Source organism: Camelus ferus, chromosome 33 (assembly GCF_009834535.1).
Source record: "Camelus ferus isolate YT-003-E chromosome 33, BCGSAC_Cfer_1.0, whole genome shotgun sequence".
Lineage (NCBI taxonomy): Eukaryota > Metazoa > Chordata > Mammalia > Artiodactyla > Camelidae > Camelus > Camelus ferus.
This window is the reverse complement of record NC_045728.1, coordinates 520,857-535,332: the sequence shown is the minus strand read 5'-3', so window position 1 is coordinate 535,332 and position 14,476 is coordinate 520,857. Positions and strand designations below refer to the sequence as shown.

The 14,476-nt window shown below is 57.1% G+C and overlaps 2 protein-coding genes across 5 annotated transcripts in view; one reads left to right on the top strand and one right to left on the bottom strand.

Moving 5' to 3' along the window:
* The window catches only part of JAM3 (junctional adhesion molecule 3), a 39,168-nt gene extending 29,378 nt beyond the window's left edge, over window positions 1–9,790 (top strand). Inside the window, exons 2-9 of the mRNA XM_032472457.1 lie at window positions 1,453–1,518; window positions 1,951–2,064; window positions 4,806–4,958; window positions 5,250–5,452; window positions 5,914–6,013; window positions 7,087–7,213; window positions 7,297–7,351; window positions 7,658–9,790. Coding sequence (XP_032328348.1) covers window positions 1,453–1,518; window positions 1,951–2,064; window positions 4,806–4,958; window positions 5,250–5,452; window positions 5,914–6,013; window positions 7,087–7,213; window positions 7,297–7,351; window positions 7,658–7,693 — 854 coding nt within the window. The 3' untranslated portion in view covers window positions 7,694–9,790. The remainder of the gene's footprint in view (window positions 1–1,452; window positions 1,519–1,950; window positions 2,065–4,805; window positions 4,959–5,249; window positions 5,453–5,913; window positions 6,014–7,086; window positions 7,214–7,296; window positions 7,352–7,657) is intronic.
* Window positions 1–14,476, bottom strand: part of NCAPD3 (non-SMC condensin II complex subunit D3) — a 67,241-nt gene that overhangs the window by 5,466 nt on the left and 47,299 nt on the right. Inside the window, exons 30-35 of one of the 4 annotated variants that reach the window (XM_032472454.1) lie at window positions 14,328–14,443; window positions 14,082–14,221; window positions 13,326–13,403; window positions 11,118–11,192; window positions 10,976–11,036; window positions 10,368–10,895 (exon numbers count right to left, since the gene is read on the bottom strand). In XM_032472454.1, the coding sequence (XP_032328345.1) occupies window positions 10,787–10,895; window positions 10,976–11,036; window positions 11,118–11,192; window positions 13,326–13,403; window positions 14,082–14,221; window positions 14,328–14,443 (579 nt within the window). In that variant the 3' untranslated portion in view covers window positions 10,368–10,786. Of the gene's footprint in view, window positions 1–10,367; window positions 10,896–10,975; window positions 11,193–13,325; window positions 13,404–14,081; window positions 14,222–14,327; window positions 14,444–14,476 lie in introns of those variants that run through there. The other 3 variants (XM_032472453.1, XM_032472452.1, XM_032472455.1) reach the window with 3 other exon arrangements.

Sequence of the window (14,476 nt, the reverse complement as noted above, 5' to 3'; positions counted from 1 at the left end):
TGTGTACAGCATTATATTTCTCCTCCTGTGTACCCTGCGGCGAGCCCACCCTCAGAAGTCGTTTCCATGGTCACTGCATCGCTGACCCCCTGCCCACTGCCACCCACCCCTTCCACTCTGGTACCACTGCTCTGTGTCTACGGGCTGTTATAGTTTGTCGTGGTTATAAATGGGATTGCTTTCTTAATTTCTCTTTCTGCTAGCTCATTATTAATGTATAGAAACACGACAGGTTTCTGTGTGTTGGTTTTGCACCCTGCAACTTGGCTTAACTCATTTATTATAATAGTTTTTGGCGGAGTCTTGAGGGTCTTCTGTGTGTAAGATCATGTCATCCACAAGTGGTGGCCATTTTCCTTCTTCCTTTCCAGTTTGGATTCTCTCTTTTCTTGCTTAATCGCTAGACTTGGACTTCCAGCACTATGTTAGGAGTGGTGAGAGTGGGCACCCCTGTCTAGTTCTTGATTCTAGAGGGACAGCTTTTAGTGTTTCCCTGTTGAGTATGATGTTAGCTGTGAGTCTGTCTTTATGGTTTTATAATGCTGGGGTTCCTTCTATACCCACTTTTTTGAAAGTTTTCTCATACTTGGGTGTTAAATCTTGTGAAATGCTTTTCCTGCATCTGTTAAGATGGTCATGAATGGTTTTTACCCTCACTTTGTTGACGTGCTGCGTCACACTGATCTGTGGATGTTGAACCATCCTTGCATGCCTGGGATTAATCCCACTTGTTCATGGTGTGTGATCTTGTTAATACATTGCAGTATTCAGTTTGCTAACATTTTGTTGAGTTTTGCATCTATGTTCGTCAGGAATATTGGCCTATAGTTTTCTTTTTTGTGTTATCTTTGTCTGGTTTTGGTATCAGGGCAATGTTTGTCTTGAAAAATGAGTTAGGAAGCATTTCCTTCTCTTCAGTTTTGGACATAATTTGAGAAGGACTGGTATTAAACCTTCTTTGAGTGTTTGGTAGAATTCACCTGTGAAGTCATCTGGTCCTGGACATGTGTTTTGGGGGAGGTTTTTGATGACTGTTTTGATCTCTTTCCTAGTGATCAGTCCATTCAGATTCAGTCTTAGAAGGTTGTGTGAGTCTTGAATTTATCCATTTCTTCGAGGTTGTCCAGTTTGTTGGTGTATAACTTCATGATATTCTCATAATCCTTTGTAAAGAGGTAAATTCTTAGAGGAGAAGCTTTCAAAGCTCCAGGGGCTTTTGTTCTGGGACTAAGAAGGTAAGGGAGCACTCGCTCCCTGAGGACCCATCTCGCCCTCGTGGCCCCTCCCAGGGCAGCGCAGCCCCAGGGAAAGCGGTCAGGTGTGTGTCGCAGGGACTTGGGAACACGACGTCTCCCACTGCCCGTGGCTAGCTACTGCGCCTACAAAGTCTGCAGGTTGTCTGCTGTTGTGGAGTTGCATGGTCTCTGATTTCGCTTCTCTTTTTTCCTTCAGGCTGCTTGCTCGGGGCTGTGAACCTGAAATCCAGCAACCGAAACCCAGTGGTACAGGAATTTGAAAGTAAGTACAAGGGAGACTTTAGGGGAATGGGCCCCACCTAAGGGACCCTTGGCGGTTTTGCGGCTGATACAGGGCAAACACACACGTGTGTATCATCCCCAAGAGACTCGGGGGAGGCTCCTCAACTGTCTCCCACACGCACGTGTCAGTGACGCACTGACTGCAGGCCTCCCGTTGGCTAAAGCCTGCTTCCTGCCCGGGTTTGTGTTCTCACCAAGACAGCTCTTATGTGTAAGCAGAGTATGAAGGGGAACGTGTACTTTCTTCAGGAGAAGTCTTTGCTAATCATCTTTTATTGTTTTTCTGGGTAAAATGAATCTTTTCTTAATGTCTCTTGGACCTGTCTAAACCTAGACACAGCTTGCGAGTCTGGGTGGACAAGTGGACCTAAAATTGCTGCGTGTGCCCTGAGAATCTTTCCTTTCTCGTCAGGCGTGGAGCTGTCTTGTATCATTACGGATTCACAGACGAGCGACCCCAGGATCGAGTGGAAGAAAATTCAAGACGCACAAACCACATATGTGTACTTTGACAACAAAATTCAGGGTATGACCCCTCGTTCCTGTCCTCATATAAAAGGCCCACAGGCACTGGGCCTGAGACTGGCCCCTGACCAGACCTGCTTCCAGGCCAGGGGTTTTGTTTTGTTTTGCTTTTAAAATATACAAAAGTAGAGAATAGTGTCCTGAACCTCCCTGCCCCGCCCCCGCATCAGAACATGTCGCGTCACCAGTCGGGTCAGTCCTGCCTGCTGCGTCTTTCTGAGGTGTTGGAGGGAACACTCGCAGGACGTCTCCGTGTCGTAAGTTGAGTGAGCCTGTCGGGGACTGTGTGGGGCAGCAGGGACAGCAGTGTTCACTGCGCATCTCCTGTTGTGCAAGGTCGGAGGTGGCAGGGCCAGGACGGCAGTCGGGGAGGCTTCCCAGAGGTGGTGTCCAGGCGGAGATGTGGAGGAAGGCTCGTTAGCCAGGCCAGGCGGTGTGGGCGGGGAGGACGCCAGGCAGAAAGATGTGGAGGCAAAGGCAGCTGCTCGGAGAGACTGCGGGTCCTCCAGCACAGCCGGCGGAGGGTGGAGGCGGGGAGGCCGGGCTTTGTGGGAGGCCGGGGGGTGGGCAACCACAGGAGGCTGGATGTGAAGCCGGCAGCACCAGGCAAGGGTGGACAGTGTTCTTGAAAGGCGTTAAGAGGGAAGTGACATGGGCACCTTCATGCTTCCAAGGGGCCGAGGGGCCGAGAGGCCTGCCCGCTGCTTGGGGGGTGGAACCCAGGAGGGAGGGAGGGGATGAGAGGGAGGCAGCCTGAGCTGTGGAAGCAGGAGAGCTGACAGTGGAGGGTTCGGGGAACGGGTGGCCTTTCCTCTTCGGGTCCCTGACAGCATCAGGGTCAGGGCCAGCATCAGTGGCCCTTCAGCAGTGGTTTCACTTCCCCACCAGTACCCCCACTTCTTCATGGAGTGTTGGAAATGTGATTCTCGGAAAACCAGTCTGATTTCTCTGGCAGCTTAATCAGGCTGTTCCTGATCCGCCCTGACCCAGGTGGGGGGTGTTCTTCCTGAGCTCTGCTTCTGGGGACTCAGCACCTGGCTTTTCTCCGGGGAGAGGGGCGTGTTTAGCACACAGCACACGAGGCCCCGGAGAAGCCCGGAAGCCCGGGGTCCCCTCTGAGCCCAGGGCTGTGCCCGCCACAGCCGGGGGCTCCTGGGCCGTCTCCTCTGTGGTGGGTTCTGCCCGACTTGCGACGGCGGGGGACCAGCCTTCCCTCAGAAGAGGGGCCGCTCGGCCTCCCGTCAGAAGCACGTGGTTGCTCTCGCGTTGTGGCGCGCCCCACTCTCACCAGCTGGCAGCGTTAGTAATGACTGGTTTCTATCGTGTCGTCTTTTCCCAAGTCCTCCCTCGTCTGTCACTGTTCAGGCTCTTCATGCTTCTTTGAAAGAGCTACCGTGGCTTTTTATGCTTTAAAAAAGTGTAAGTCGAGATACAGTAATTCCAACAGCGTGAAGCCGCATACTTGGTGGTGGTAACACTCAGCAAAGATGGGGAACTGCCAGCACATCTCCGCCCCCGCAAAAACACACCCCCTGCCCGCCTCCTGGTCTGTGGTTTGCCTGTCCTGGCCCCTGGCGTCAGCGGGCCACACAGTCCTCAGCCCCGCGGGGCACGTCGTGCACAGGGTTCCGCCTCAGTCGCAGCAAGTCTGCACTTTATTCTCTCAACATGAACGAGCGACGTTCCGATGAGGAAGCCACACTTTTTATCCAGTTCACCAACGGATGTACGCTCGGCCTGTCTCTGCTTTTTGGCTGGCATCCGTAATGTTGTTCGTAGACACTGTGCAGGCTCTTGCGTGGACGTAAGTTCTCACTTCTTAGGGGTAAAGGACCAGGATGCGTTTGCCGGGCCACGTGGTGTTGCGTGGATGGTGCTTCCCACCGTGGCTGCACCAGCGGCGGGCAGTGTGTCCCCACAGCTCACCAGCTCTGTCAGCGCCCCTCACTCCGCTCCAGCCGTCCGCCAGGGTGTCAGTGGTTCCGCACTGCGGTTTGGGTCTGCATTTCCCCAAGAACTGAGGACCTTGAGCATCTTTGCGTGTGCTTTTGGGCATTTGTGCATCTTTGTGGAGAAATGTATATCCAAACCCTTTTTTGTATTTAGTGAGGTTATCTATTTCTTCCTGTATTCTGTGCGTCAGTCCTTCCAGGTCAGACACCCTCTCGCACCAGCGGACTGTCTTCTCACTTGCTTGTGTCCTTTGAGGAAAAAAGTTTTACAGTTTTTTGGAAGTACAGTGAAGGCCAGTCTAACTTTCTGTGTGTGTTTGTGCTTGTGGGGTTGTGCCTAAGAAACCCTGGTCCAGCCCGAGGTCACGATGACTTATGTCTGTTTCCTCCTGTGGGTCCTGCAGTCTCAGGCTTGCAGTAGGTTTGTTGTGTGTGGTGAGGGCGGGTCCAGTGTTGTTCCCCTGCACGCGATGCCCAGCGGTCCCAGCGCCGCTCGTGGGAAGCGGCTTGTCTTTTCATGTTGTTTGATTTTTTTTCTCTCCTAATGGGGAACCCTTGCTGGGAATGGTGAGAAGGAAGTGAAGCCCAGGCTTTAACCACAGAGACACATGTACTGAGTCCCCCGGACCCCTGGGACCCGCCCAGCGTGTGGTGACCTCGGAGTGCACCCCTTTTCCAGGCACGGGGACAGAGGCCAGTGTGAAAGGCCCAGGGCTGGCCTCGGGAACCTCGTCTTTGAACATCCAGCATCTCCTCACAGGCCCCCTGTGCCCTGTCTCTTCTCCCACAGGAGACTTGGCGGGCCGCGCGGAGCTGCTGGGCAAGACCTCCCTGAAGATCTGGAACGTGACCCGGACGGACTCAGCTCTTTATCGCTGTGAGGTGGTCGCTCGGGATGACCGCAAGGAGATTGACGAGATTGTCATCGAGCTGACGGTGCAAGGTGGGGCACCTGCCCGGGAGGGAAGGTTCCCAACGCAGATCCTACCTTCTCTCCTTCTAGAGCCCCCGGGAGGTGCAGAGTTGGGTTGAGTTGGGTGGAAGGTGAGGAGGGAAGCTGGGCTTCTGGCACCTCCCTGTGCCGGCCGGAGGAAGAGGCAGTGTTGGAAAGGTGGGGGGTGGTGGTCACAGGCTGTGGGACCAGGTTGGGGGGGCAGGGGTGACCTGGCGGTCATGCAGACCCTGCTGCGCCACGGGCCAAGGTGAGAAGAGCCTGCCCGGTGTCCCTTTGCAGTGAAGCCAGTGTCCCCCGTGTGCCGGGTGCCCAGGGCTGTACCTGCAGGCAAGGCAGCCACGCTGACCTGCCAGGAGGGTGAGGGGTCCCCACGGCCACGCTACAGCTGGTACCGTGATGACGTGCCACTGCCCACGGACTCCAGGGCCAACCCCCGCTTTCGGAATTCCTCCTTCCTCTTTGACGCAGAGACTGGCACACTGGTGAGACCCCGGGAGGGGGAGTCCTGTGGGGACAGCGGTTCTTGGGAGTCGGTCCAGGCTAAGCCACAAACCCCACAAACCCGGGACGTGGGAGATGCTGCAGGAGGAGCTGCTGCCCCCTCTTCCCAACAGAAGGGTCCTGAGGTGGGGGGGGGTGGCTGTGTGGTGGGTGGAAGAGGCTAAGGATGAGAGCCAGCAGGATGGTGTGGTGGGGCCAGACTCTGGGACGTTGGGAACACTGGCTGTAAAAGCCCTTCTGGAGACACTGAGATGGCCCCGGACGAGTCCCGGGTAGGGAGGGTGTGTGACCACTGCCCTGGAGGGTGGGCAGAGGTCATGGTCACGGAGCCCCTTTCCCTGCGTGTCCATGACCGGGAAGCTTGGCCTCTCGTGTTGGCTGCTGCTTCGCTGCCTCAATGGTGGGGGTCCCTGCCGAAGCCTCACCTGTGGCCCGCCCCCAGGTCTTCAGCGCCGTCCACAAGGAGGACTCGGGCCGGTACTACTGCATCGCGTCCAACGATGCGGGCTCAGCGCGCTGTGAGGAGCAGGAGATGGAAGTCTGTGAGTCTCTCTGCGGCCGAGCATGGGGTCCCCCTGGGACTCACGTGTGGACACCTCACGGTGTAGACTCCTCGCGGTCAGCTTCCCCTGGAGACAGGCCCGCCCCATCCCTCAGCGGGAGGATGTGGATGTCCGGGGAGCAGCTCAGTGGCTCCTATCCTAGGCGGGGCCCTGTGGTGCATCCCTTCCTCAGAATAGATTTCCCAGAGTCTTCTGGTGTCAGAACACGGCGAAGCCTAACTTTTCTTTGGTAATTGGCAGAATTATCAAAACCAAAGGCCGTGTAAGGCCTCCAGTCACCTGTGGCCATTTTGTGCTGAGCCGAAACCCTGAGCTTTGGCCCCAGTACTTCCGCTCTGTCCGGGAACTCTTCCTCTTAGGGGTCGGCTCCAAAGGGGAGGTCGAGGGCAGACTCCAGGAAATCAGCAGACAGGAACCCTCGGCTGTCAGACTGGGATCTGCTCTCGGGCAGGAGGAAGATTCCTGGCTTTGCTCCAGACCTCTCAGCCCTCCGGGGGTGAGCGTGTGAACTGACATCACAGTTAGAACCTCAAAGGACTTTTAAGTAGATGTGCACTCACACTTGAGAGTGCCGGGCTAGAGGGGGGAGCGTCACTCTCCAAGTCAGTTGGCTTTTGTCGACCCCCCACCTTCCTGTTTGCAGGAAGGGAACGGCCGGGGCCTCCATGGGCCAGGCTGCGTTCTCGCCTCACTGCTGCTTGAAGCTGGATGATCACAAACTAACCCGCAGCAAAGGGGCCCTACAGACTTAGGGGTTTTCCTTCCATAGGACTCTGGCTCCTAATTTTGTGTTAATGGTGAACCATTTCCTCAGTTTACGACGTTCTCAGGATGTGCCCAAAGGGCTGTTAAAGGGTAGTCCCGCGCCCCTCTGGTGCAGCATGTGGGCGTGACAGCCTGTGTGTGTGCATGCGTGCGTGCGTGCGCATGCACGGCTGGGAAAGGGCCGAGGGCTCCCACGCGGCCCTCTTGGCTGGGTGGGCACGAGGGACAGGGCAGCGGTCAGCATGTCTGCAGGAACCTGAACATGTGAGTCAACCCCTCCTCTCCAGATGACCTGAACATCGGCGGAATCATCGGGGGGGTCCTGGTGGTCCTGGCCGTCCTGGCCCTGATCACGGCGGGGATCTGCTGTGCATACAGACGCGGCTACTTCATCAACAAGCAGGACGGGGACAGGTGAGCCCACCTAGCGGGACAAAGCGGAGCTGGAGGCAGCGCTTCTGTGACCCGTCGGTCTCACTCCGCTCCTCCTGTTTCAGCTACAAGAACCCAGGGAGGCCGGATGGAGTGAACTACATCAGGACGGACGAGGAGGTAGGGTGAGGGACAGGGCAGACCTCCCAGAGGACCCCTAGTGGTCAGTGTCCCCAGCGGGGAAAACAGCCACCCCCAACACCCCACGGTCAGTAGGAAGAGACCTCAGCTGCGGTCCAGACCGCTGCCTGGCCCTTTGGCCTGGATGAAGCGGGCAGGGCGCTCAGCCAGCCGGCCCTGGTGGCTGCGCCCGTGCGGACGACGCTGCACTTCCTGTTGTGACGAGGGTGCCTCTTTGGGAAGTGGTGCGAGGGTCCTGGCTCCCGTGGCTGGGGGCTGCCCTCGAACTTGGTGTTGGCCTTGCAGGGCGACTTCAGACACAAGTCCTCGTTCGTCATCTAGATGGCCGCCACCAGCGGGGACCTGAGCTGGGAGCAGCCCTGGGGAGGGCACCGTACAGGGCAAGACACTCGCGCAAAAGCTTTTTGTTTTGGCCAAAGTTGACCGCTACTCCTTCCTTACTTTTTAACAAGCCACACAAATAAAAGTTTTCCTCGAGATGGGCACAGTCACCCCGAGCAAAGGACAACTCCCACCGGGGGCAGGCAGGCGCTGTGGGCCGGAGAGGCCAGGTGACCTGCCCTCCCATGGTCGTCGGGGCAGCACCGGGGGCTCAGCGGTGGCTGAACCAGTGTGTCTGGAAGGCGCTTCTGGGAGACAGTGCTGCCAGGCCGTGTCCTCCGGGGGCTGTGCTGTGGCCACGTCCTGTGCCCCTTGGGGAATCTCTGACAGCAGCTGGTCAGGAAGGGGAGCTCTCACCTGTGGGACCCGCTCCTGTGAGGAGGGCTCCAGCATCAAAAGAAAGCCTCCGTCTTGGGCTGAACCTGAAATGGTACTGATGCGACGTCCTGCTTTTCTATGGGTGTTTATTTTTACAAATTTTACATTCTAAATTTTTGCTAAAGATGTATTTTGATTACTGAAAAGAAAGTTTCTATTTAAACTGTAAATATGTTGTCATACAATGTTAAATAACCTATTTTTCTTTAAGAAGTTCTACTTCAGGTAGGAGGCCCCCGCTCCTCACGCTGAATTGGAAAACACCAGTAATTCAGAGTACTTTAACCCGAGCAGTCTTCTCAGGGAGGCCTGCTGCACCTTTCCTTTCGCCACGTACATGCTAGCATTTCCCCAGGAAAACTCACGCCGTCTGTGCGTCAGGCACTGCTGCTTAGAGAAGCTCTGAAAGGCCCAGCTGGGCGGTGCCCACCCTGCCCGCGTCTCCGCGGAGGGACGGGGGGCTCCCGGGGTGGCTTGGAGCTGCCTCTTCCTCACATTGCTCAAACCACCTCTGCTGAAACCCTTACACTTGCGTGCAAACCATGCTGGATGGGCAGGGTTGGGGCAAACAGGACACTGGGTCCTGACTGAGGCCAGCCCTGCCCACCTCTGACCCCGACAGTGGCCTGGCCTGTGGACCAGCTGTAAGGGGGCTGTTCCTGTGCCACATGGTTCAACCCAGGACAGTGCCAAGGGGCTTGGAGAGGGGGGTCCTCTGTGCGGCCCCAGCCTGGGCCCCCGGACAGAGTTCTCTGTGAAACAAAGCAGCCTGTCTGGCGCTAAATTCACTTTGCTCACTTGTGTGGTTTCTGAGACTGGAGCCAGAGGCAGTTTGGGAATCAAATCTGAGTAAAGACAGTGAACCCACTGTCCCTCTGCGGGGAGGACGGCACGCAGACCACCCGCCTCCCTGCCGCCCTAGGCAGTGGTGCGGACACCAGTGCCCGAGTCAGGCCCTTCCTGACCGTGAGTAAAGTTCTCACCCGCCCGAGACACGGTGGCCCACCCCGCAGGTGCCAAGGCCTGGCTCCCTGACACACACTCAGGCTGGGGGGGCCCTGTGGAGCAGGGACCTTCTCAGAGGGCTGCACCCCGCCCACTGTGTGCTGAAGGAGGGTTTTTATGTAGAATGTAGTCGTCCTGGGATTAAACTCTCAGTGTCTTAATTTTTTATACTTTTTAAAAATTGAATACTTGAGATTTACGTTGACCTTTCTCTTTTGAGCTGTGTGAACCTTTGCCATGGGTGTTAGCAGAGGCGTGAACAGCCCTTCACAGTGCTGGGGGTGCCTGCTTCCTCGGCCTTCGTGTCTCGACAGCATAGACATCAGGCTGTCCCTCCACCCTTGCCTCCTCTTGGTGGGGGGGTAGCGCCCCCATCCTGGTTGTTACAGTGATGGGGAAGCCTTGACACCCTAAAACCACCTCCGTAGCCACATGACCTGGGTCTGAGAGAGGAGAGTGGGGTCTGGGAAGTTGCTGCCTGTCTCATAAACGCGTGGATGAAAAAGATGGAACCGCCGCTGGAGGCGCGAGGCCACGCTGGGCTGCGTGGCCTTTGTGTGGCGACAGCTGTACGCAGTGACGCAGACTTGTGATGACTAACACGCCTGTACGTTGGTATTTTTAAACCTCATTTATAAAAGCTTCTAAAAACCATCTTGGCCGCCTCCTTTCTCTCCTCATCAGCGTCTTGTCAGCACAGCCCCAGGCCTGGAGGGAGCGGACGGAGGTGGGGGTCTGCTCAGGCAGCCCTGCGACTGCCCCCCCCCCACCAACAGCGCACACTTGGGACCTGGGCTCCAGGGCTCAGCACCCTCACTCCCGCCCACCAGCACCTGTGCAGGACTAGCAACAGCAACCCTGCGCTTCTGCTTCTGGGAAAACGAACCAACCGCATTTCCTTCTGGTCATTCTTGGACAAAACAAGTGTTTGATGGTTACCGACCTAACAGTGTCAACAAGGAAGCAAGCCACTCCCCCATGAGGACAGCCCTTCGCGGACCGAGCGCAAGTCCGCGTTACTGCTGCTCTGGTGAGCAAGCTGGGGTTTCTTCTCAGGCAGCAGGACGTCCTGCTGCGAGGGGCAAAGGCAGGGGGCAGACGAGCTGCACCTTAAAACCAGGTTGAGTCCCTTTTTCCTACCAGGGAAGATTTTCAGTTTTAGTAAAACTCTGTGTCAAATGACTACCAAGAAAAGCCCTGTGCTAAAAGCAGAGTCTACTGGTTACTTGAAGGCCATGCTTACACTTAACCTTTATTCATTTCAGGCAGCTGCACACTTTCCTAAAAGTTTGTAATTTATAAATAATAGAAAAAATAATACAGTTTTGATATTAAATTTGGGAAACCATGTACTATCAGGAATTCAAACCAGCTACAGAAGCCTGATGAGTGAAGGAGAGCGGGCATGCTGGGCTCTGTGGGGACCGGGGTGTAGCTCATCGGAACAGACTCGATACTTTCAAATGGAGAAAAGTTACAGTGTTAAATAGCTAAAGACTTTCTCTGGTATTTTACAGTTTTGAACCCCACATTTCACAAGGAGGAAGGTACAGGACTGGCCAGCTGCCCAGGCGGACAAGCGGGCTGTGCTGGCACCACAGGGAAAGCCCTGGCAGATGCAGCAGCAGCGTCCAGCTGAGGGACGTGCAGTCAGTTGGCTGTTTGCAGGGGGGTCTTCCGGAGCGACCTCCTGCTGGGGGCGGTGCTGTCCCTGCCTCTGGCGGGAGACGTCACATTCCACTGCGGGGGCTGCGGGGGCCTGGGGAGGAGCAGGCTAGTCACCACGGGCCAGGACACCCCGACAGGGACGCGGCTAGGCAGGGGGTCTGGCCAACTTACGGCTTGTCGGGCAGCGACAGACACAGGATGTCGTCTCCGTGACTCTGGGCATCCATTTTCTCTGAAAGAGAGTCAGACAAACTCAGACTTCCTGGGAGAACAATGGGACTGCAGCTGGTGTGTCTGACAGGCGGGGACTTGCCTCTGGCAGGGCACGGTGTCCGGGGTGAGCCTATGTAGCTGAGTCCTGCTCCAAACGTGACATTCTGGATAGTTCCTGGTGGAGGGAGATGCATAGTTAACGGAGCGCTGGGCGGGGGGGTCTGGGCCCGTCCAACGCAGCGGCCCCACCAGGCGGCCCTTGCTTGTTGAAGACCCTGTCCCCACCCCCCCCCCCAATGCTCTGACTGCCCGTCCTCCCGAGACCCCTGCCCCCTCCTCCTCTCCTGCAGCTCCTCAAGTACTGGCAGGTCCTTCCTTCTGTGCAGTCACTGCTGTCCCCCACCTCACTGCCCACCTGGGCTTAGCCCTCCAGTTCACTAGGCAACTGGACCGGTGCTGGCTCTGCAGCTTAGCAGGTGCAGGAACTATTCTGAGAACTACTCAAGTTTCTTTCTCTCTAAAAAGGAAAACACCTCCCTCTCTCGGGGAGTTGCTGAGTTTAAATGAAACCATTTACATGGAATCCTCAACCCAGTCCTTGTGCCAGGCTGGTGCTGAAACCTCACAAGGGCTGTGCTTCAGCAGCTGGGACCCCCACCCCCAGCGGCAGGCTTGTCTGACGATCTGCTTGTGCCTCTTGAGGGCTCCGCGCTCAGAGGCCCGGCCTTAACGTGGTCGTCGCCCCCCTGCAGCCGGTCTGCCCGCCCACAGCCCTCCTGCCCGGGGCCCTGAGCACAGGGTGCTGACGCCCCGTGCGTGCACAGCTGTCACCGCCCCTGCCGAGACGTCACGCCCATGTGCTCAGGGGGCACGCTCGTGGTTCTGGTCACCCCAGGGGCAGAGGGGCCCTTCCCGGCCGCGGCTGGTCTCTGTCAGCGCAACACTACTGCAGCACTGGGAGCCCTTAACAGGCCGCAGCAGGGCCTCCTAGTCCCTGGGCTCTGCGTGCTCCTCCCGGGAGGTGGGAGCCCCGTCAAGGCGGAAGTCTCCAGCCCCACAGGGTGGGACCGCGTGCTCTGCTGCCGACTTACATCCTGACAGGGACCTGCCAGGAGAGACCCCCACGAATCCTACACTCGAGGAAGAAGAGGCTGTTGACCTGGGACACCTGAGAGTCCTATGTTCAGTGTATCCCAGTAGCAGCAGCCATGAAGCTTTCAGGCTTCCCGAGAGGGGCCCGGGCTGCCAGGACTGCTGGGGCGTAGCGGACGAGCAGAACCACAGGGCGATGTGGTCTCCCCGCTCCTGCAGCATCTGGGACCCGTATAGGAGCACAGAGCAGACACAACACTTTTCTGCTTGAAAGCAGCTGACTTTCTACAACTGTGACATTATACCTGCTCAGCACACAGGAACCCAAAGTTACCACTGCTTTTCGTGACAAAAGCTATCACAATTTGGTTGTCATCTGGGAGGAAGGTAGGTAATCTTCCTTAAAAGGAGGACAGAGATGAAAATCATCTGTGACTGGCAAATATTCCAAGTGATTGCAGGTACCAGAACCACCAAGTTGGGGCCCGGCGCGCCTGGGGAAGACACCCGACTGGCACCGGGACAGCAGGGGCTGGAGCTGGAGAAGCCGAGCTCACGCCCAGCTCTGCCATCCACCTGACCCCTGTGCTCTGGCCGCAGGCCCGGCGGACACGGTGGAGAACCAAAGCAGAATGGACAATGAGGTACTTGGAGGTGCAGTGCGTCCAGTCTTCAGGGTCGGAGGGGACAGGACGTGGGGAGGACCGCACATGGCTGGGCTGCGGAGCGAGGGGGCAGGCAGCCGGACAGGACATCAGAGAAACCTCCCAGTGGGAGACAGAAGACAGGCCCTCCGCACGGCTGGCAGTGGAGCCCTCCACACGCTCAGTCGGCTCCGAAATGACATATGAGTGGCTAGTGCCAACACATGATCCCACGAGGTGGGTGCAGGCCCAGCTAGTGACCCGAGGTTGGCTGGAACAGCACCGCCCAAGGATGGTAATCAGGGTCTGAGCTGCAGCCCCTCGCCTGCCAAGCAGGACACCTCGCACGCAGGGTGAGGGGAGTTTAACCGCACGTCCAGGGTAAAGGCATCTGGAAGAAGCTGGCGGTCAGCCGCGCAACGTCAGCGGAGTGCTCACGGCGGCCTAGGAGCAGCCAGACCGGGTGCCCTCCACTGCCGGCCTCAGGAGAGCCACTGCCCGGTGGGGACGCACTGGCGACAGAAGGGGTCAGCTGTGACCCAGCACACCAGTCCCGCCAGAGGGGTACTCACGCTCAGGAGTGCTGATGGCCCGGTTAGTGACGCGGTCAATGGCTCCACTGGACTCTTGCTCCAGGCCCTGGGAGGATGCTACGGAAAAGCAAGAGTGTTACCTCTCCAAAAACCTAAACGGCACCGGAGAAAAACATCCCAATGAGAAGACACACTTGTAAGATACACGGTAAACTTAATATCCCAAATAAGGTGTTCGTGCGAAGAGGTGGTTCAGAAAGACACACATACAAGGTAAACGTGAGGGACGTCAACCCTTCTCTCTCAGATGCGAAGAAGTGGACGTTAAGATGAAAACCGTCAGTCTCCAGAGCTAGCAAAGAAGGAAAATTATGAACCTGTGCCTCTAGGAGGGCAAGGGGGCCCGCGTGGCCATGACTGGAGGGTCACATGGAGGGAACTGGAGAGGATGGTGTGAACGACCAAAATACTCGCGGGAATTAACCCTCAGAATCACACACGTACAAGACTGTATGTTTCAGGCTGTTTATCTCAAAAGGTTGAAAAATGCCTCTGCTTCCAAGCTCGGGCCAGTGATGAGCACGTGTGAACGGAGACAGACGTCCCCCAGGCCCAGGGAGGCCGTGACCAGGGACTGTGGGAAGCGGGAACAAACTGTGTACAGGAAGGCCCCAGCTTCACAGTGAAACCACATACACTCTCCACTGTCGACAGGACTGTTTGTTCCCCAGACCAAGTCCCTTGTTTTAAAGACGAGCAAACAGAAACCCTTTCTGGGTGAGGGAGGGGACTCACCTTGGTTGCTGGGCTCGCCTGGGCTCCTGGGACGCACGGAGGAGGGCAGCAGCCCTGCACTCCGGCTGCGAGGCTGGCCACTCAACTCCACGGCCCTCCTGACGGAATTGAGGACGGCGATGGTGCTCAGTGACACAGGCCTGCAGCCGCGGGGACACAATGCAAAAGTGAGATGCGCCCTTGCCCTCCCTCCAGCCCCCTGATGACACGCGGACGACGCGCCCCTCACAGCCTCGGCCCGCACACCTGGCTCTGTGCATTAGCCTCTCTGGTGGCCCGGGGGCGGGGGGTGGGCTGCCGGGAGCGAGTGAGGCGCCATCTTTGCCAGCTCCTGCCGGCCCTATTTCCAAACTCGGTACGACCTGTCCCAGGAGGAAAAGAAAGGCTACGCACTT